Raw genomic sequence first — 24,025 nt, forward strand, 5'->3', positions numbered from 1 at the left:
GTGTGTGTGTTTTTGACGAAGGCCTCATGGACTGAAAGCTTTATTTCTGACACTCTTTTTGTTGTGCCTATCTGCGACTCAGCATCTCCACCATATGGTGAGTGTCAACTTTCCTTTTCATAATATTTTTACTCTCCTTGACTGGAAACAGTTATGCCTGTCTACTTTGGGACCATCTGCAGCCATTCATGGATGTCAAGTTCCCAAACAATGATGCATTACATCAATAGGCCACAATTGTTTGTGACTAGTTTGTAGAACATTCTGAACAATTTGAGCGACTGATTTGGTCATCCGTATCGCCAGACATGAATCCCACTGAACATTTAGGGAACATAACCGAGAGGTTGGTTCATACACAAAATTCTGTAGCAGCAACACTTTTGGCATTATGGACAGCTACAGAGGCAGCATAGCTCAATATTTCTGCATTTAAGTTCTGTGTCGTACCTTATATCCATCTATTTAATTTCTTGGTTTATAAATTTTGAAATGAGTAATCTGTCAATATATTTCATCTCCTTTACATTAAATTTACTTTGTTTGATACTTCTGACACGAATAATAAAGAAGAAACCATCAATCTTCTTTTTTCCCCATCTCGATTGGTAAACATTCAAACAGACCAATAAAATCACACCTTTATACCGGTTTCCTAACAACACAGTGTTGCTACAAGAAAAGAAAAGCTTTCACACATAATGTTGATACACTTTAAGATACAAAATGTGCCAGTAAAATTTTTAACGATGACATAAATGTCTGGTCTTCTGGGCTCGAAATTATTCCAAATGGTCATCCTCAAAGAGTTGATTTTTGAATGAGAGTCAAACGCTCTGTGATTTAAGACATTCATCGTACATTCGAGCACAGAGTTCATCTTGCGCAAAAGGAAATTTACTTTGAAAGTAACGCTTTTCAAACAACCACTTGGAATATTTTCCGCGAATGTTAGAAATAGGTTTGCTACAGCAGTTGCCAGAGCATGCCAGATAACACGCGTCACTGCGCTTGCACAGCTACGATGACGCAGGAAGCCCATATGTTCATATGTGTAAAACATTAAAAGATCATACATTATAACACAAAAGAAACAAGACATGAGGACACTCTAAGAGCATGGGAGTTTTGTGAACCATACTAAAATGCATAATTCAGCTTAAAGTGCACATTCTTATGTCCAGATTCGGATGTAAATTTTCTTGGAGTGCCATTACTGTATTACCCATGTTTGGTTCTTTATTATGCCATACATGCTAGAAGATTAAAACATGCAATTGAAATGCAGCGAACAGTTGAAACTAGCCGATAGTGTGGAATTAAACACACTGCCTTCGCAGAAAAGATTAATAAAAGTCAAATTTCTTTAACAAAACAACAAAAATAACTTCATTGTTCTGCAAGGCGACTAATGCTTGACTGTCAGAAAGGTGGAAATAAAATAAAATCCGAAACTAAGAACATATTTCAGTCTTCCGTAATTATATGAATGTATTTTCATTCACTTGATAGCTCTCGGCCCAGAAATCCGTTTTGTTTTCACTTGATGTGAGAGCAATAAATGAAGAGGAAACAGCAAAATCACTTAACGTAAACATAGGTCACATGTAGACTACCATCTCCCCACTACAACTCAAGACTGCTCTGTGCATCGGGTCCGGATGTACGACATTCCCGAACTGGGGCAACATTTGATAGTGGCGCTCCTCCTCCCTCGAGCGTTTGAGGTAGGACACCAAAAATGTAAAATATCGACTTTTCAAAAATATCTTCATTTTGTAGCACATATCTTTCTGAAGAGTCTGATACATAAAACATATATGTTCAGGGGAACTTAAGACATGTTATTTGGTCGTAAGTGTGCCAAAGTACAGTGCCACGCCTCTTCACACAGCATTCTTCCATTGCACGTCTCTGTATTTCAGTCTGTGGAATTCAAAAGTGTAATATTTTGTAATGGGTGCCATCAAACTATATTCAGGCCACAGGAAATTAAAATGTCCTGTGGTGCCTCTCCTGCTCCCAGTCGGCCGGTTTGACATCCTACCCCTATTTTTTTAAAAAAACAACTCGCAATTAATACTGGGTGGGATTATTTGTAACTGACAGAACAAGAACTCTTCAGAAAATTTGCAGTCTTTACTGCCTATTAGCTAATAACTTGCTGTTTTGTGTGATGTAAAATTAAATATAGAGTACATAAAACCAGTAAAGACAAGCAAGGCAGTACAGATTTCTTCAATCAAGACTTAGCATCTTTTTCTCTCTTATCTTGCCACTGCTTTATATGGCGTACTTTCCTTTCTGGGAAAGAATCTATTACTTCATCAAAGTTCGTCAACATTTTGCTACATGAAAAAACGAAATGTCATTGTCTAATACTGAAAAAACTATTAATACAAACAGTACCAAAGACTGGTGTGGTTCCTCGATTTGATTACGTATATTTTGTCATTGTCTGCTAAATAAAACGAAATAGGCCTGCCTAATATTGCAGCAATTGTTACACACACCAAATAAACGAGACTGTTTTGATACAACTGGCCATTTTTATAACACAAAGAATGTAAGTCACGAAGTACCAATATCAAATGCCTACTGGGCCTACTACAAGCAAAAAGTTTTATGTTAGCAAACAGTTTCACATTTCATTCATACTCTCTAGCTTCTGAAGCACGAGATCGACAAGTGGTAGTATGAAATTTTTATATAATTTTGGAATCGTCACATTCTTTCATAATTTGTGCGAGTATCCGTTTCTTCTCCTTCCTCATTCTAACAAACAATCTTGTCATCACTAATTGTGTAACTATTCCTGCCAGCGTCAAAATTTATTCTCTTGGTTAACTCACTAACCTTGCCACAATCACCAAGTTTAGTTATCCCGCATTTATTCTCTGGTTAGGCTTTATTACTTGTTCATACAATGCGTTTTCCACGCTACTCCCAGAATAGAACTTTAGCGGCTGCTAGCCGGGGACTGTATACTGGCCCTTACTAGTGTAGCGGTCTGGTCAAAGCTTTTCTGTCAAAATTTCATCTTCTTGGATACATGGAGAAGATAACACACAATCTTTGTTACCTGTTATTCCTTTTAGTTGTTTATTTCCACTCTGGCAGTCTGAATCTATGGATTTCACTAGTAATTATAACAACGCTGATCATTTGCAAACCCAGTCAACCACATAAACGGCAATTGGCATTCACCCGTTCGGCTTTATTCCACTCAGCTTGTATAGCCCCGTCCCCTTTTGTCTGCAGGAAAGTTTATTTCTAGATGCGACAGGGATTGCCCTGGCAGAGACATCATGTACACTATGCATGTATTCAAAAATCAACTTATGATTCATTCAGAAATCAACTTAGAATTTGTTCAAAAATGTTCAAAAACCAACATGGATGTGTTTAAAAATTATATGAATAATCGATAAACCAACATATGCTGGATGCTAGGCCCTTTGTGAAACAAGGTCTTTTTCCTCCCTGAAATTGCGCCCGGGGCAGATATCCTGGTTTGTCCCCACCCCCCTAGTTCCGGGCTTGTTGCGCATAAGTGAATCTGACAGCTTAGGTGCAAAGTTTTAATTTTTTTTTTTTTTCTCTCATTCATGTTTGATTGCTGCATTATTATTCTGCAGTAGCGAGATACAGTAATATCCATTGTAAGAGAATTGGTTCTTACCAATCAAAGTTAAAAAATTTAATTGAAAATTAAGACAATGAAAAATTCCGGGAATTCTAAAAAATTCCCGAGTTTTTCCGGATTTTCTCCTGGATGAAAAAATTCCAGTGTTTTTCCCGGATCTCCCGAGTCGTATACACCCTGTGCTGTTAGGGAAGGCACTCATGTCTACTGTCTCTGCATAGCCCATTAACGCACATTTCACTGCACTGTCCTAATGGGTATGTTTGTTGTACATCCCACATTGATTTCTGCAGTTATTTCATGCAGTGTTGCTAGTCTCTTAGCGTCAACAACTCTCGGCATTTGCCGCTGCTCTCTATCGTTAAGTGGAGGTTGTTGATTAATGTGCTGTCTGTGGTGAGAGGTAATGCCTGAAATTTAGTACTCTTGGCACACTCTTGCCACTGTGGATCTCTGAATATTGAATTCCCTAACGATTTTCAAAATGAAATGTCCTGTGTACCTCGCTCCAATTACCATTCTGAATAACGACAATATTATGAAAAGGATAGTTGCTACTCAGCATATAGTGGAGATACTGAGTCGCAGGTAGGTACAACAAAAAGACTGTCAAACAAAGATATCAGTCAAACAGGTCTTTAAGAGAATTAGACAAAAAGAAACAAACACAAACACACACACACACACACACACACACACACACACACACACACACACACACACGCGGTCTGGCCTAGCCAGCCAGAGACTGTGGTCATATGTGTGCACACTGCATTTGTTGAGTGTATGTGTGTGCATGTATGTTGTCTAATTCTGATAAAGGCCTGTTGGGCACAAAGCTTTGTTTGACAGTCTTTCTGTTATGTCTATCTGTGGCTCAACATCTCCGCTATATGGTGAGTAGCAACTATCCTTTTCATAATACTGTAACTGTTTCGTTTTGTTGTATTAGTTTCATTTTGTCGGACTATCATTCTGCGTTCAAAGTATCTTAATTTCCACTGTGTACCCAAAATCATGTTGGAAATCTTTTCACATGAATCAACCGAGTACAAATGACAGTTACACCAATGCATACGCCATACTTCTGCCATCTGTATATGTACGTATCACTATCCCATGACTTTTATCACCTCAGTGTATATACACATGAATGTTCCAAACTCCACCTGGGCTACTGGACCATTTCAGCCAATCTTGGTTCATGTATCACTTACTGTGTAGAAAGAATGATAGTGGAGTAAGAACCACAACCTTTCACAGGAGCGGTGGTGGGAACGAAAAAGTAGTGTAACCAACAAGGTGTGAACATCCATTCAATATCTGAGAATCAAATCACTTAGTGATTTTAAATAAGCATTACACACAGTTTAAAACAGTTACGAAACAGATGAAAACCTCCACAAAATGATGGAAGGAAGGAAGTTTTTGCTAACTATATTTTCACTGTCCATGTAGTAAAATTGCCAGATGAAAAAGACGTTTTAATTTATTACTTCTTTACTACTAATTGTATTCGTGACATTTTGCTTACAATATTCCATACCACTGAATGTATGAGCACAATTATATCATTGTACGGCATCCAGTTTAGGAGACATGACATCATAAACACTGAGATTCACGAAAACTGCCATATCATGCTTGATGATTAAATTTATTTCTTCTTTCCTAGTAATTCGACTTGCAACACATTCCACACACAAAACCCACATATGCCACTGAATGTATCTACAGTGAAATTGCAGGGCGAAATTTGCTAGAGATACAAGTGAATTGTGTGACATGTATTAAATGTATGTGAAATATATTTAGTATGTATGTACCTTGGTAAAGCCATGGATAAAAAGCTCGTCCAAAAACTGCGGACTGATTTCAATCTGATTTGGTACATATATTAGTTATAATATGGAAAGAAATACAGTAGGGTTCTATTAGCTTGGGGGTGATAATGTGGAGAGAGGAGGAGATGGACAAAGAGGGGAAAGGAGAAGATAGAAACAGTTAGGGAGCAGGGGGACATGGACAGAGAGAGGGGGGAGAAAAATGAAAGAGGAGCAGAGGGACAGGGAGGCGGGGAGAGGGACAGGGAGGCGGGGAGAGGGACAGGGAGGCGGGGAGAGGGACAGGGAGGCGGGGAGAGGGACAGGGAGGCGGGGAGAGGGACAGGGAGGCGGGGAGAGGGACAGGGAGGCGGGGAGAGGGACAGGGAGGCGGGGAGAGGGACAGGGAGGCGGGGAGAGGGACAGGGAGGCGGGGAGAGGGACAGGGAGGCGGGGAGAGGGGGAGATGGACAGGGACTACAAGGGGGAAGGGATGGATAAAGAGAAAGGAAGGAGGAGGTGGACAGATGGGAGGAGAAGATGGACAGAGGGAGAAGAATCAGATATGGACACGAGGAGGAAGTGACGAGGGGGGGGGGGGGGGGGGGGGAAGCATGTAGCAGGTAGACAGAGATACGGTTTTTCACTGGAAGATTCCTAAGGAAATGCAGTCCGAAAACAAAGGAAGTAGGTTACAGTACTCTTTTCGCCCACTGCTGGAATACTGCTCACTGGTGTGGGATCCATACCAGATAGGGTTGATTGAACAGATAGAAAAGATCCAAAGGAGGGCAGCGCGCTTTGTTACAGGATCATTTAGTAATCGCGAAAGCGTTACGGAGATGATGGATAAACTCCAGTGGAAGACTCTGCACGACAGATGCTCAGTAGCTCGGTACAGGCTTTTGTTGAAGTTTCGAGAACATACCTTCAATGAAGAGTCAAGCAGTATATTGCTCTCTTCTACATATATCTCGTGAAGAGACCATGAGCATAAAATCAGGGAGATTAGAGCCCACACAGTGGCATACCGACAATTTTTCTTTCCACAAACAATACGAGACTGGAATAGAAGGGAGGACCGATAGAGGTACTCAAGGTACCCTCCACCACACACCATCAGGTGGCTTGCGGAGTATGGATGTAGATGTAGATAGCAAGGGGTCGGGGCAGGGGGAGATGGAAACAACGTGGAGGGTGGAGTAGGGGGAAAGAGAGAGGGAGTGGAGGAGATGGACAGAGACGGGTTATGAATGAGAGGGACTAATAATATAACAGTGGAATAAATACACATTAGTTTAGTCATAATATCAATGCCCTCTACGTGTAGCCCCTGGACTGATCCCAACCTCACCTTAGCACTGATTTCTATCATCTCTTCTTTGTAGACATTTAACTTCACTTTCAATTACTAAAAGATGCTGCATTTCATTTAATAAATTGTTTATTTTTTTATTTCAAATTTTAAACTAACTGACCCTCATGTGAATTATTAATGAAAACATAAAAATTTATTTAATATTCTGACTTGTAGTATCTTGGCACTTTAACCGTAAACTGATGTCACAATACTGTGAACAATGTGCTGCATTTGTGTGGAGTGTAGTGGAGGGTACCTCTGATTAGGCCCCATCCTCATCTAATCCTACCCCACTCTGTTTATGCTCTATATTCGTACCTATTATTTATGTAATTTATTTGCCATGTCCGATACTGTTGTATTGAATGGTCTCAGGTGTGTGTGTGTGTGTGTGTGTGTGTGTGTGCGCGTGTGTGTGTGCGTGTGTGTGTGTGTGTGCGCGTGTGTGTGTGTGTGCGCGTGTGTGTGTGCGTGTGTGTGAAAAATAAATAAAAATAAAGAAAATCAATGGATATGGAGGCAGACTGCACTAAAATCCAGAACACAAATGTAGACCTTACAATCATAAAGTAATAAATACTATAGCACTTGAAAATTGAATAAATTCCTAATACATGTTAAATTTGGGTAATGACTGTGCTCTTTTGAACTCGCTCTCTACTATATGCTGCTTATGTGAAAAGTGTATAGGCAGACACTATCAATAAGAAAACACAACCTTTGTTTGACTCTTTCCATCACCACGGACACTGAGCCTTCGTGTGTGTGTGTGTGTGTGTGTGTGTGTGTAATGTGATAAATCAGGTTTCACAATGTAGAACCTGGGTCTCTCACATTAACCAATTCTTTGGAGTTGCTGTAATATTGTAAGACTGAACTGAAAGTGAAGGTTAGTATTGTAAAAGCATAAATTTGTGAATGACAGTGCATAAATTATTGTTGACACCAAATGTGTTTGGACAGGGAGGGGGGTATACAGAGATTAATCTCTTCACCCATGGACTCTCGAATCAAAGAAATATATATTACACACACACACACACACACACACACACACACACACACACACACACACCCCCCACTGAAACATAGATTAGGCCAACGCAAAACAAACAGTTTCAATTTTTCTACGAACAAATATTCTTCACTATTTACATCAATAATGCAAAAAGAATTACATGCAACAATTCACATGTAAACAACTGAATCAGATCACAATTCTAAGGCTATATAACTGCTGCCTTGTCTGGTATTCCTATCTGTCTCCTACGGTCCGGGAATCAGTCAGCTGGTCTACCATATCCCTATCTAAATCTGTTTCTGGCATTCTACAGCAATTATGGTACATACTGCACCTGCGACAGTAGGTTAACACCCTAACACAAGGCGTCGTGAATTTGCACCATATCAGTGCAACGTAAGTGTAAGATTAATTGTTTTCGAGTGCCAAAGCAAATATATTCAGATTCTACCCAAAGCTACCAATGCTTCCGATGCGTGCTGAGTGTTTCACATATTTCTAGAGCAACATAATTTTTTATTTGTTTCTTCCATGAAGAAATTTAGTCAACCACTAAGGGGTTAAATTTATTATAACCAACTCTATTAGTATTTTCTCACCTCACCTTTGAATGTTTCTAATACAGTTGTGTATGTCACCCACAATATTAGCTCAACAACATGTTAACAGTGATCATTCAACAATTCATTTTACTTACTTTCACAGTAACTTCTTCAGCTGCACAGTGGATATGCATGACTGCCGAGTAGCCAGCACAAATTATACTCTTATGTTCGAGGATAACAACCTAAGATGTAAACAAATTTCATAGTTTAGCTAGTTTATAAAATTGTTTAAATACTTTGCAAGTGCTAAACTGTAATATAATTACCAACCTGAGCATCAAATACTCTGCCAGTCTTTATAGGATTTGCATTGTCGCAAAGGACAAAACCTGGAGACACATCGTCTTCTTCAATGCCTTTCAGTTTTATTTTGACATTTTCTCCAGGTCCTACAGCTGTCACTTCTTCATCATCTGACCACATCTGATCAACAAGCACTACAGTCTAGCAAGAAATGGGAAAGCAAAAGTTATATCAGGAAACTCAAAACACAGCAGATACTACACAATAAAGTAATACAGCTATTGACAAGTAACCAACAGAGAGATCTATATTTGTAATTGGGTACTGAAATATTTTAGAGGTGAATTACAATAATTTACTGCACATAAGAAGTTCACAACATTTTATTGCCAAGGTTGGAAATAGAATTAATTTAATAAATACCCTGAAGAAAAATATAACTAGCATTTGTAAAATTACTCTATAAAGGAATACACAGTGTAATTTTTTCCATCTGGATTGCATCTGCAACTGATTTTGTATGCATTTAGTTTCACTGTACCATTTACTTAATACTCACTACTGTTGAGCCATTGAGCAGCAGATTTATTTGTAAACAAGATTTGGAGTTTGTAGCTCAGCTTTTGGGCAATTTTCTCTTTTAGGGAAGACTGGAGGAGTGAGTGGAAAAGAGATGGGAGGGGAGTTAGAGAAGGGAGGGCAGGGAATGGGGATATGGCAACAAGGAGCTCACCCCTGTGCTGGCCGGGGGACAGCCCACGTAGTACATGATGAAGGAGAAAGAGTGGGCCAAGGTGGACAGAGAGGGGGGAGGGGGAAGAGGACAACTGATGATGAGGTAGACTAAAGTGAAGTGATAATGAGAATCAGAGGAAGTGAGGGGGCGGGGTTGGAGGGGGGGGGGGGGGGCAGGGGATGGGAGGAATGGGAACAGGGACCAGCAAAGATAACAACCAAGGGGATTCTGGTTGAAGGACGTTCTGTGGGGAAAATTCTAGATAGCACAGGTTGTGATGCAGCTTTTGACAACTAACACATTGTGTAAACCGAAGGTGAAGGTGGGAGAAAGGAAAGGAAAGGAAAGGAACTACTGACGTCAACTGCGTCAGGACTTCATGCGGAATCAGCAGCAATGAGCAAAAATGTTGTCCTGGACCAGAACTCAAACCCGGAATCTCCTGCTTACTAGGCAGTTGTGTTAACCACTGCACTACTTGGATGCTGTGTTTACTGCAACTGCGTGGACTATTTCGGCATGCATCCTGGCTGACCCACATAGCACCACCTATCTGCAGTCCCCATCCACATCCTCCTTGCTCACTACTTTGAGATTCTCGGAGAAGGGTGAACATAATTATGCATCCACACTGAAGGTGGTGGATCCACTGCCCATCAAGGCAAATCAATTATATGGATGTGTCACATCTGTTATTTTGGACATGCCTAAGAAAATAAGACACCATGCAGAATCTGCAGCTGTGATACATATTGTGTAAGCTGAAGGTGCAGGTGACAGGAAAGGAAAGGAACTACCGATGTCAGCACACTATGCGGAAATGTGGGTCAGCTGGGGGAACGTATCGAGGAGTGCCCGCGCAGTTGCAATACACATGATGTCCGGGTAGTGTAGTGATTAATGCAACTGCCCAGAAAGCAGGAGATCTTGGGTTCAAATCCTTGTCTGGTACCTATTTTACCTTGGCACCACTTATTCTGCATTAAGTCCTGATGCAGCTGGCATCAATAGTTCCTTCTTTTTCGTTTTCTTTCTCCCATCTTGACCTTCAACTTACATATTATGCAAAAAAAGCTGTGGATTATGCATTGTGTATGTTAATTTGGACACATCCAAAAGAACAGACACCATGCTTCATATAGCCCATTGTGCTCAGTGATATGGACTCCCACTGGGTGGACATGTCTTCACCCTACATATCACCTAGTCAAACAATGGAAAATCCAGGGTGAAATGTAACAATATAATGAAAATGGTAGAAGCTACTAACTGTATAGTGGACATGCTGAGTCACAGAAAGGCACAGCAAAAAGACTGTCACAAGATGAGCTTTTGGCCAGCACCACCTTTGCCAAACACACACACACACACACACACACACACACACACACACACACACACAAAACCACAGTACTTGGCAGCGGGAGGCAGGCTGTGAGCAGCAGCACATGATGAGAGAGGCAACCAGGTGGGGCTAAGGAGGAGGCTGGTGTGGGGTGGGGGACAGACAGTAGGGTAGGGGTAGGAGACAGTGAAATGCTGCTGGGAGCATGCAGAGACAAGGTGGAGAGAGGGTACGGCAGCTAGGTGCAGTCAGGAGACTAGACAGAAGCTTGGGGAGGGGGTTAGCAAAAAAGGAAGGAGGTACAAAGAGTGGATGCTTTGGTTGAATAGAGGGCTGTGTAGTGTTGGAACAGAGAAAGGGCTAGGCGGGTAAGGACAACTACTACACAAGCTGAAGCCAGGAGGTTTACAGGAACATAGGATATATTGCAGGGAGAGTTTCCACCTGCGCTATTCAAAAAAGCTGAAGTTGGTGGGTAGGATCCAGATGACACAGGCTGTGAAGCTGTCACTGAAATGAAGGATGTCATGTTTGGCACCGTGCTCAGCAACAAGTTGGTCCACTTGTTTCTTGGCCACAGTTTGTTGGTGGCCATTCATGTGGACAGACAGCTTGTTGGTTGTCAAGCCCACTTAGAATGCAGCACAGTGGTTGCAGCTTAGCTTGTAGATCGCATGACTGATTTCACAGGTAGCCCTGCCTTTGATAGGATAGATGATTTTTGTGACAGGACTGGGTGATGGTGGGAAGGTGTATGGGACAGGTCTTGCGTCTAGGTCTATTACAGAGATATGAGCCATGAGGCAAGGGGCTGAGAGTAAGGATTGTGTAAGGATGTATGAGGATATTGTGTAGGTTCAGTGGGCGGCAGAAGACCACTGAGGGAGGAGTGGGAAGGATAGTGGACATTACACTTCTTATTTCAGGGCACGACGAGAGGTAGGCTACCTGTGAAATGAGTCCTGTGATCAACACAATGACCAGTAACCACTGTGCTGTATTCTACATGGGCATGACAACCAATAAGCCATCTGTCTGCATGAATGACAAACTGTGTCCAAGAAACAACTGGACCAACATGTTGCTGAGCACACTATCCAACATAATGTCCTTCATTTCAATGACTGCTTCAAAGCCTGTGCCATATGGATCATTCCCACCAACACCAGATTTTTTGAACTGCATAAGTGGGAATTCTCCCTGCAATATATCCCACATTCCTGTAATCCTCCTGGCTTCAACCTTCATTAGTCATTGTCCTTACCCATCTAACCGCTTCCCTGTTCCCATTCCAACACTACGCAGTCCACCAAAGATCCCAGTATTTTTACTCTCCTCCTTTTCCACTAACCCCCCCCCCCCTTTCATCTAACCTTCCGACTGCACCTAGCTGCCCCACTCTTCATCTCATCCCTGCATGCTCCCAGCAGCACTTCACCATTCCCCACCCCTACCCTGCTATACCTCTCCCTCCTCCTCACCCCTCCCCCCAGTTGACTCTCCCACAATGCCCTGCTGCTCGCAGTCTGGCTCCAGCTGCCACAGACAGTGGTTGTGTGTGTGTGTGTGTGTGTGTGTGTGTGTGTGTGTGTGTGTGTGTGTGGGGGGGGGGGGGGGGGGAGGGGGTGGGTCTATTTTCAATAAAGGCCTTGTTGGTCAAAAGTTAACTTCTCAATAGTCTTTTTGTTGTGCCTTTCTGCGACTAAGCATCTCTACTATAGTTGAGTGGCAACTATCCTTTTCATTATATTGCTACATATCACTTAGTTTGTCTCACCTATCCACCTGACAAAACCCCTCCCTCAAATTGGTCTGCACAACCAGAAACACATCTCTAGAATAAATTGTACAATAGTGAAGTTCCATGTTCCAAATCTTGTTTATGTGGTTATATGTATATCAATGCCTCAATTGCATAGTGAACGATTATCTTTATTCTTTTTATTATTTGAATTCCACCCAGAACTGTTCAGCACTGCCAACACTGAGTTACTAGAGGTCAAGTCATAGCATTTTATTTATATTAAATAGCAAATGCTTTGTGTGACTTAATGTTTTGCTGAGAGATGCTTCCAGGATAAATATTGAGTAAACAGTTTTATCATTTTATTGAAGTAGCACATTATTTCTGTCACTAGCCATGTAGCTAACTGTGTTACCATTCTGTCAACCCCATCAATTGATGGCATGCAAAACTCTCACATACTAAATTGTATACACTGACATGCTCCCTCAATCTTCATTGTGTTGTGTGGAACAAGTAGATTGAAACCTCTTGGCAAATTAAAACTGTGTGCCAGACTGAGACTCGAACTCTGGACATTTTCCTTTCGCAGGCCATTCCTCTACCAACTGAGCTAACCAAGCACGACTCATGACCTGCCCTCACAGCTCTACTTCCACCAGTACCTAGTCTCCTACCCTCCAAACTTCAACAGAAGTTCTCCTGCAGAACTTCTGAACTTTTGGAACCATGAAGACATGTCTTAGCCACAGCCTGGGAGGCATTTCCAGAGTGAAATTTTCACTGTGTAGCAGTTTGTGCACTGATATGATACTTATTGGCAGATTAACACTGTGTGCCAGATTGAGACTGGAACTCAGGATCTCTGCCTTTCGCAGCCAAGTTACAACTCACAACCTGTATTTACAGCTCTGCTTCTACCAGTACATCTCCTCCTTCCAGGAGTGTTAGTCCCACAAATTTGTCATGAGAACTTCTTTGAAGTTTGGAAGGTAGAAGGTAAGGTAATGGCAGAGGTACAGTTGTGAGGATGGACCACGAGTCATGCTTAAGTTGCTCAGGTGGTAGAGCCCTTTCCCATGAAAGGCAAGATCCTCAGTTCAAGACTCGGTCCGGCACACAATTTTAATTTGCAAGGAAGTTTCATATCAGAGCACACTCCGATGCAGAGTGAAAATTTCATTCTGGAAACATGAAGATTCTAAGGCAGCCAGTAGACCATGTTTGTTGTACGAAATTAAGGTTTTGCTGGAGGGCAACAGCTGTTCATTTACTACATAAAGAAATGCAAGATACAGCTTCAAGTTTTCTTTCATATACGACAAACTGTTGCAAGAACTGGAGCGAGACTTGTTGACAATGATGCAGATGGTCATTCCACTTTGTGCAAAAAGAATTACATCAAATTTTAAGTGAGTATTTCTTGTTCTAATTTCATAAAGTGTTTCTTTACACTGGTAACCGTTTTTCTAATGTTCCTTCATTTTCTCAACCAGCAACATTTTTCCTTTGTTACAGGTTCAGAAAATGAAGACAATGAGTCTGTAGAGCCATAAAATATAAGTCCTGAATGTTGAGCATTTGTAGTACTACTGTGAAAGCTTTGCAAAAGAAATTTTACTAAATGAAAAATCAATAAGAGCACTACAATGACTACACGTATACCAATACCCAACCATCACAGAGTAATAGTGACAACAATAAGTGAACAGAAGACTGTAAATGTCAATTTACATATCCAAACTTGTCCCCTTGAACTGACTTTGCCACACAATATGAGCTTCAGATGTACAGCCATTTCCTCACTTACTTCACAAAAACACATTTTCTTACACGTTTCAAGCCTAACATTATTTAGGGTTTTGTGAAAATATCGGCTAACATTTCTCCAGAATGCAGATGTTCAATATTGATAACATCTGACTCAACATGTTTTCTTATAAAATTACATTTTATGTCTATAACCTCTGATCTAGAATTTGTCACTCAATTTTTGGCTAAATGAATAGCGCCTTTACTATCACAATATACTTCAAGTGACTTTGTGACACTACTTGGATCTCCCTCGCACAAGATTGCCTTAACACAGTAAATCTGGAACAGTTGACACCAAAGTTATATATTCGGCTTTTACCGAATAAATAGTGCAATAGTTTTTTACTTTCTGCTATGCCACAAAATTAAAGAATTCTGTGTTCTTATCTATAAAGCAGTTACAGAGTACTGGCCACTGGTTTTATTTCCCCAATTTGCATCACTGAAGGCCTTATTTCTCTATTGCCATTTCTAAAAAATTCTAGCTTACAGCTCATTGTTCCCTTTAAATGTCTAAACACACTTTTTACTGACAACCGAAGGATCTTTTTAAAACAGTGATTAAATCTGTGAAGGAAATTGACTGCAAAACACGTCAGGCCTGCAGATTCATGATAGGTATACAAGACCTCTTACTGCTCCGATAAGGTAAACCGATGTCATTTGATTCGACTGCCTCGAAGTTCCATCCGCGTTTTAGTGTTGTTGACACTGGCTTGGTATCACTCTCTCCACATTTCTCCGAAGCTTTTCTTACAAAGGATTCCTGCAGTTTCATATTTTCATACCTAGGCATCTGCTAAATTGCATTAAGTAACCTCCAGGTTATCTTGAGTTGCCACTGACAAGATATAGCTAATGGACACGAGCTTGACCACTGCTGCTGAGGTTTCCTTATAACCAACATTTAATTTGAGAGTATCCTTTTACCATTAAGTGTGCTTCTGGTTGTATTGCCAAGTCCCATGTTTTACCTTAAAATACCGACTCAGTCTTGAGAGGTTTGTGTCCTCTGGGTAGCTCTGTCTCTTTGAATGTGTCACTACAATCTAAGAAACGAGAATTCTTTCTTCACTGCTTTTTTTCCATTTTTCCTTATTTATCCCTTCCAAAGCCTCTTTGAAATCGATGGCTTCATTTGAAGTTCTGCTTGCAAGTAGTAAGTAAAATGGTCAGATAATCTCTTGGGCCCTGACTCTCTGTTTGACCTTTCAAGCTCCATTTGCCGATTCTCACGTTCCTCATCTTTAACTTCAATCTCCATTGGACAAAAGGGTCCATTATCACTGTTTACTGAATTAATTTCTTCTTCAGTACCGGTATGTGAAGCACTGATGTCACGAAGAATTGCTTCTTGTTGCAACCCTAAGATATTGGTGATATTACATTCCTCTATCTTTGAACTTGGGAAACTCTCATTCTCCAGTAAATTTATGCTGACAGTTATCTGGCAGTTCTCCCTATTGATGAACTGCAAGCTTTTGGTTCCCTGGCAGTAGTCTAAGAAATCAACTTCTGTGACTTACCAAATGAAAGTGCTGGCAGGTCGACAGACACACAAACAAACACAAATATACACACAAAATTCAAGCTTTCGCAACAAACTGTTGCCTCATCAGGAAAGAGGGAAGGAGAGGGAAAGACGAAAGGATGTGGGTTTTAAGGGAGAGGGTAAGGAGTCATTCCAATCCCGGGAGCGGAAAGACTTACCTTAGGGGGGAAAAAAGGACGGGTATACACTCGCACACACACACATATCCATCCGGATGGATGTGTGTATGTGTGTGCGAGTGTATACCCGTCCTTTTTTCCCCCCTAAGGTAAGTCTTTCTGCTCCCGGGATTGGAATGACTCCTTACCCTCTCCCTTAAAACCCACATCCTTTCGTCTTTCCCTCTCCTTCCCTCTTTCCTGATGAGGCAACAGTTTGTTGCGAAAGCTTGAATTTTGTGTGTATGTTTGTGTTTGTTTGTGTGTCTGTCGACCTGCCAGCACTTTCATTTGGTAAGTCACATCATCTTTGTTTTTAGATATATTTTTCCTACGTGGAATGTTTCCCTTTATTATAACCAAATCAACTTTTGTGACGTCTTACCCCACTTCTTGCAACAGGATTTTGGAATGTGAACCACTACACTGCAGCAAAAAATCCTCAGGTGTGATACATAAGCCTTTCTCCTGAATCAAAATTCATATGGTTTTTTACCTCCAAGTGTGGTCTACGGAGAACAACTGTACAGGCATGCAGCTTTAGACACAGTTTGAGCCCAGTACTCCTTCAGTAAGTTGGCACAGAACATCATGGTATGGGCTTCTTTAAGCAAGGTTTCATTAGCTCTCTCAGCAGTATCAATTTACAGCGGACTGCATTGTACTGTAAGATGGTAGATGAAACCTTAAGGCATAAGTAATCTTTTTAGCTTGCTGTTGACACATTCCTTTCCACTATCAGACTGCAACTTCATCTACATCTACATCCATACTCCGCAACCCACCATACGGTGCGTGGCGGAGGATACCTCGTACCATAACTAGCATCTTCTCTCCCTGCTCCACTCCCAAACAGAACGAGGGAAAAATGATTGCCTATATGCCTCTGCACGAGCCCTAATCTCTCTTATCTTATCTTTGTGGTCTTTCCGCGAAATTTAAGTTGGCGGCAGTAAAATTGTACTGCAGTCAGCCTCAAATGTTGGTTCTCTAAATTTCCTCAGTAGCAATTCATGAAAAGAACGCCTCCTTTCCTCCAGAGACTCCCACCCGAGTTCCTGAAGCATTTCCATAACACTCGCATGATGATGAAACCTACCAGTAACAAATCCAACAGCCCGCCTCTGAATTGCTTCTATGTCCTCCCTCAATCCGACCTGATACGGATCCCAAGTGCTCCAGCAGTACTAAAGAATAGGTCGTATTAGTGTTTTATAAGCGGTCTCCTTTACAGATGAACCACATCTTCCCAAAATTCTACCAATGAACCGAAGACTATCCGCTTTCCCCACAACTGCCATTACATGCTTGTCCCACATCATATCGCTCTGCAATGTTACGCCTAAATATTTAATCGACGTGACTGTGTCAAGAGCTACACTACTAATGGAGTATTCAAACATTACGGGATTCTCTTTCCTATTCATCTGCATTAATTTACATTTATCTATATTTAGAGTTAGCCGCCATTCTTTGCACCAATCACAAATCCTGTCCAAGTCATCTTGTATCCTCCTACAGTCACTCAATGACAACACCTTCCCATACACCACAGTACCATCAGCAAACAGCTGCACATTGCTATCCACCCTATCCAAAAGGTCATTTGTGTAGATAGAAAACAGCGGACCTACCACACTTCCCTGGGACACTCCAGATGATACCCTCACCTCCGATGAACACTCACCATCGAGGACTACGTACTGGGTTCTATTACTTAAGAAGTCCTCGAGCCACTCAGATATTTGGGAGCCTATCCCATATGCTTGTACCTTAGTTAGGAGTCTGCAGTGGGGCACTGAGTCAAACGCTTTCCGGAAGTCACGGAATATGGCATCCGTCTGATACCCTTCATCCATGGTTCACAAGATATCATGTGAAAAAAGGGCGAGTTGTGTTTTGCAGGAACGATGCTTTCTAAAGCCGTGCTGATGCATGGACAGCAACTTCTCTGTCTCAAGGAAATTCATTATATTCGAACTGAGAATATGTTCGAGAATCCTGCAAAAAACCGATGTTAAGGATATTGGTCTGTAATTTTGAGGATCCGTCCTTCTACCCTTTTTATATATATGCGTCACCTGCACTTTTTTCCAGTCGCTCGGGACTTTACGTTGGGCAAGAGATTCATGATAAATGCAAGCTAAGTAAGGAGCCAATGCAGTAGAGTACTCTCTATAAAACTGAACTGGAATCCCATCAGGACCTGGCGATTTATTTATTTTCAACCTATTCAGCTGCTTCACAACCCCAGGGCTGTCTATCACTATGTCCTCCATACGGGAATCTGTATGAGACTCAAATGGCGGTATGTTTGTACAATCCTCCTGCGTAAAAGATTTCTCAAATACTAAATTTAAAATTTCAGCTTTCGTTTTGCTATCTTCCATTGCCCGGCCAGACTGATCAGTGAGTGACTAGAGGGAGGCCTTCGACCCTCTTACCGATTTTACGTAAGACCAGTATTTCCTTGGGTTTTCAGCAAGATCTTTTGCTAAGGTATGACGGTGGTAGTGGTTGTATGCTTCGCACATCGTTCTTTTTACAGCAGCACGAATCTCTACTAACTTTTGCCTGTCCTCATTCTCCCGATCTTTCTTGTACCGCGAGTGCAACTGTCTTTGCTTCCTGAGCATTCTCCGAATAGCACTATTAAACCACGGTGGGTCTTTTCTGTCCGTAACCCACTTTTTTGGCACATACTTCTCCAATGCGTGATTTATAATGTGTTTAAAATTTGCCAATAATTCTACCATGTCCATCGTACCGGAAGTAAATGAAGTCAATTCATTTACTAAGTGGGATGCTAACAACTGCTTATCTGCTCTTTCTAGTAAGAATACTCTCCTAGCCTTCTTGACTGACTTTTTAACTTTCGTAACCATAGTCGTAATGACAACATCATGATCACTAATCCCTGTCTCAACACTGACACCGTCGATGAGGTCTGGTCTGTTCGTGGCTACCAGATCTAAAATATTTCCATTACGCATTGGCTGTCGATTTAGCTGCTCAAGACAGTTTTTGGATAATGTGCTCAAAAGTAATTCACACAACGGCTTGTCTGTACCACATGTAATGAATCCATAGACATCCCAGTCTATACTAGGTAGGCTGAAGTCACCTCCAACTAATATAGCATGATCGGGGTACTTCTGTGATAGAGTGTAGACTCCCTTTGAATGATTCTAGAACTGCCACGGTGGAACCTGGTGGCCGGTAATAACACCCAACAATTAACTTTATTTCTCCTAGCCCTGTTAAACGTGTCCAGATAACTTCACATTCACACTCTACTTCGACCTCTGTAGACACAATATTTTTGTCAACTGCAATGAAGACACCACCTCCTATGGTGTCTAATCTGTCTTTCCGATACACATTCCAACCGTCATTAAATATTTCAGAACTTCCTATCCCAGGGTTCAGCCAGGTCTCAGTCCCGGGAATAATTTGCACGCCACATGCTTCCTGGAGAGCAGTAACTTCAGGAACTTTATTCCGAACACTCTGAAAATTTACTGCTAATATCTTGATAGCTGAAGTGTCTTTACACTGAGCGCGTCCTGATTTCCCTGCCTGCACGTCGACTGGTGAGTGTTCATCAGGACACCTCGCACTACTGCCTAGCCTAAAAAACCCCCATATGCACACCACAAGTACTCTGCTAACCGAGTAGCTTCTTCCTTTGTGTAGTGCACCCATGACCTATCTAGGGGCGTCCTACAATTCCCCACCCAATAGCGCAAGTCTAGAAATCTGCAGCCAAGACCGTCACAGAGTCGACGAAGCCTCTGGTTGAGACCCTCCACTTGGTTCCAAACCAAAGGACCCCGATCCACTCTGGGAACGATGCTGCAAATAGAGAGCTCTACTTGCACCCCGCATGCGAGGCCAGCGGTCTTCACCAAATCCTCCAGCTGCCTGTATGAACTGAGGATCGCATCAGAACCCAAGCGACAGGCATCATTGGTGCTGAAATGAGCAATTACTTACAGACGACTGCACCCCGTACGCTCGATAGCCGCAGGCAAGGCCGCCTCCACATCTTGGATGAGGTCCCCTGGCAGACAAACCGAGTGCACATTGGAATTCTTTCCAGCCCTGTACACTATTTCCCTAAGGGGCTCCATCACTCGCCTAACATCGGAGCTCCCAATAACCAGTAAGCCTTTGCCCCCATGTGCCTGCTCAGGCCCCGCTGAAGGATATTTCTGCCTGTCTGCTTTTCCACAAAGACTCTGAAGTTTTTAAATGTGTGAGACCTCAGACTTTCTTCATGAAACAGACAAACCTGTATTTTCAAAAAAATCATCAACAAATGTGAGAAAAATAATGATTTCCACCAACAGACGCTGTCTCCAATGCCCAACGAAAATCAGAACGACCTAAGTCTGAAATGATGTTTAGAATACCTTTTTTCAGTTTTGAATGGAAGATGTGACTGTTTTCCCACGATGCACAACTCAACCCACAGGGGTCCTTGACCACAAGATCCTCATTTAGTCTGGTTGAAACCTTTGCCAACTTCAGCATGCTTTTGCTATTCACATGTCCCAGCCTGCAACACCATAGAAATCGAAGACTTTTTGAGTAATATCATTGTTTCATTGCACTTGTGTCCAAACAATAGACGTCGTCCTTAACCGATACTTGGGCAATTAGTTTGCCTTCTGAATCATAAAACCTGTCTTCTTTCTTTATTAAAGGTCACTTTACACCTTTTAATTACAATTTTGATGAGAGCACAATCACAGCTGAGTTTCGGATGTGACTGACATTAGATCCTTCTATTTATACTGTTTTACCAGCGGTGGAGGAGATCAGTACACTGCCAGAAGTATCTGCCACCAAACCATCACATCCCGCACTGACCACTGAGCTATTACACAGTTTTGCATTATCAAGCTTCCCTCCATCGCCGGTGATGTGAGTTGAGACACAAGAATCTAAATACTACATGTCTCTTTCATGACACTGTTCCCGAGTTCTGACAGTATTCTCGTTACATATCCTTTACTGTTATTTTTTGACGAGCTTCCTCTTTTCTTGCACTTACTACAATATTTAGCAATATGATTTTGTCTGTTGAACTTATAGCACTTAATAAAGCATTCTGTATGACAGTTTATTTACATGTAACACTGATTCTCCATTCTCATTCGCATCTTCAGATTTGACATCATCTAATCTCTGATGGTACCTGTGCCACTGTTTTCAAGTGCCACAATCACAGGTCAATTATGATCAGGTAAACCCATGTCATGTCATTTAACTTAAATGCAGTCATTATGTGGCTCCGTGAAGTTTCTTGGCGTAATAATTGGTTATATTAATGTCGGGTCCCAGCTGGAACGTATCATCATCTAGAGACACAATATTTCAATTATGAGAAGGAAAGCTGCCATTCACCATATAGTAGAGATACTAAGTCGCAGATGGGCACAACAAAAAGACTAACAATTCATGCTTTCGGCCATTAAGGCCTTTGTCAACACTGGACACACACACACACACACACACACACACACACACACACACACACACACACCTGCAGTCTCAGGCAACTGAAACCACACTGTGAGCAGCACCAATGCATGATGGGAGTGGCGACTGGGTGGGGGTAAGGAGGAGGCTGGGGCGGGGCGCGATAGTATTGTGGGGATGGCGGACAGTGCTGGAGGACAGACGGTGGGCAGTGGAGAGGTGGGAGGGGGAAGTAGCGAAAAAGGAGAGAAATAAAAAGACTGGGTGTGGTGGTGGAATGACGGCTGTGTAGTGTTGGAATGGGAACAGGGAAGGGGCTGGATGGGAGAGGACAGTGACTAGTGAAGATTTAAGCCAGGACGGTTATGGGAATGTAGGATGTATTACAGGGAAAGTTCCCATCTGCGCAATTCAGAAAAGCTGGTGTTGGTGGGGAGGACCCATATGGCACAGGCTGTGAAGCAGTCACTGAAATGAAGGATGTCATCTTTGGCAGCACGTTCAGCAACAGGGTGGTCCACTTGTTTCTTGGCCACAGTTTGTCGGTGGCCATTCATGCGGATAGACAGCTTATTGGTTGTCATGCCTAGATAGAATGCAGCACAGTGGTTGTAGCTTAGCTTGTAGATTATATGACTGGTTTCACAGGTAGCCCTGCCATTGATGGGATAGATGATGTTAGTGACCGGACTGGAGTAGGTGGCGGTGGGAGGCTGTATGGGACGGGTTTTGCATTTAGGTCTATTACAGGGGTATGAGCCATGAGGTAAGGGATTGTGAGCGGAGTCTGTGTAAGGATGGACGAGTATGTTGTGTAGGTTCGGAGGAGTGGGAAGGATAGCGGGCACATTTCTCATTTCAGGGCACAAGAGATAATCAAAACCCTGGTGGACAATGTCATTCAGTTGCTCCAGTCCTGGGAGGTACTGAGTTACAAGGGGAATGCTCCCTTGTGGCTGGACAGTGGGGCTTTGCAAGGTGGTGGGAGACTGGAAAATAAGGTATGGGGGATTTGCTTTTGTACAAGGTTGGGGGGACAATTACGGTCAGTGAAGGCTTCAGTGAGACTCTCGGTATATTTTGAGAGGGACTACTCATCATTGCAGATGCGACAACCACGAGTGGTTAGGCTCTACGGTAGGAACTTTTTGGTATGGAACGAGTGGTACCTGTCTAGTGGAGGTATTGTTGATAGTTCGTAGGTCTGATATGGATGGAGGTATTGATGTAGCCATCTTTGTGTGGTGAGTAGCAACTTTCCTTCTCATGATGGTTACATTCCATCCTGGATTTTCCATTGTTTGATTTTTGGATACAATACTTCAGTGGTCCACCTAGCTGCCATCTTCAGGTGAGTAGGCCGTCGCACTATCTCGCTGAAACTGAAAGCAAACACACTGCGGCGGCAGTGTGTGCGAAAATAATTGCCCTATAGCAACAGGCACAACAGCAGAAATGATAAATCGATATCAAACACTATTAACAGTTTTTGATTCTCAAAACAAGCATCGTTGTTTCTTAAAGTCAAACAGAACAGGTTTCCAACTCTTACTTAAAAGGATACCCCCTTATCTCTGTTTATAATACTGTCAGAGAGCTAGATTTCAATGGCTTCTTTCACTACACAGTCCCAATACCGCAATGCAGGGGCAACCACTTGTGTCTCATCGCACAACATTTTATGTCTTTCAGTAAGAGAATGTTGTGCCACTGCAGATTTTTCTGGCTGAAATAAATGTTCCACACAATGGTCCTAGATCATACGAATCATCTTCGCCACATGCGTTTATTTCAGCCAGAAAAATCTGCAGTGGCAGAACATCGCCTTATTAAAGAACATACAACAATGTACGATGAGACACAAGTGGTTGCCCCTGTGTCACGATATTAAGACTGTGTAGTGAAAGAAGCCACTGAAATCCAGCTATCTGCCAATATTATAAACAGAGATAAGGGGTATCCTTTAGCTAAGAGTTGGAACCCTGTTCTGTTTGACATCAAGAAACAATGGACCTTGTTTTAGTCATCAAAAACCGGCAATAGTGTTTGATATTGATTTATTGTTTCCACAACCTTCCATCACCGGTGCATTGTTGTGTCTACTGCTAGAGGGCAGTTAAACATAATGCTCAGAGGGCCCACAGTCGATGTACAAAGGAACCACCGCAGCGTGTTTGATTTCAGTTCCAGTGAGATAGTGTGATGGCCTACTCAACTGAAGATGGCGGCCAGGTGGACCGCCAAAATATTGTCTCCAGATGACAATGTGTTCCCGATGGAGACCCAACATGAATACAAGCAGTCATTATGATGTGACTGAAATAGTCATATACCAATGTGGTCATTACAATTCGATTGCAATAGTCGTCTACCAACTTGCGTTTATCTGATTTCATTGAGATTAATGTTTTAAGCGAGCCCACACTATGGTGAGTATAGAGTCTTTTCTAGGGCCATCCAGTCTTTTGTTGCTGTTCATATACCCTTTAT

General features: G+C 42.1%; 1 protein-coding gene across 1 annotated transcript in view; it reads right to left on the reverse strand.

Moving 5' to 3' along the window:
- The window catches only part of LOC126457655 (eukaryotic peptide chain release factor GTP-binding subunit ERF3A), a 65,330-nt gene that overhangs the window by 19,176 nt on the left and 22,129 nt on the right, over positions 1–24,025 (reverse strand). Inside the window, exons 7-8 of the mRNA XM_050094145.1 lie at positions 8,726–8,899; positions 8,548–8,637 (exon numbers count right to left, since the gene is read on the reverse strand). Coding sequence (XP_049950102.1) covers positions 8,548–8,637; positions 8,726–8,899 — 264 coding nt within the window. The remainder of the gene's footprint in view (positions 1–8,547; positions 8,638–8,725; positions 8,900–24,025) is intronic.

The sequence above is a fragment of the Schistocerca serialis genome, chromosome 2, assembly GCF_023864345.2.
Source record: "Schistocerca serialis cubense isolate TAMUIC-IGC-003099 chromosome 2, iqSchSeri2.2, whole genome shotgun sequence".
Classification (NCBI taxonomy): domain Eukaryota; kingdom Metazoa; phylum Arthropoda; class Insecta; order Orthoptera; family Acrididae; genus Schistocerca; species Schistocerca serialis.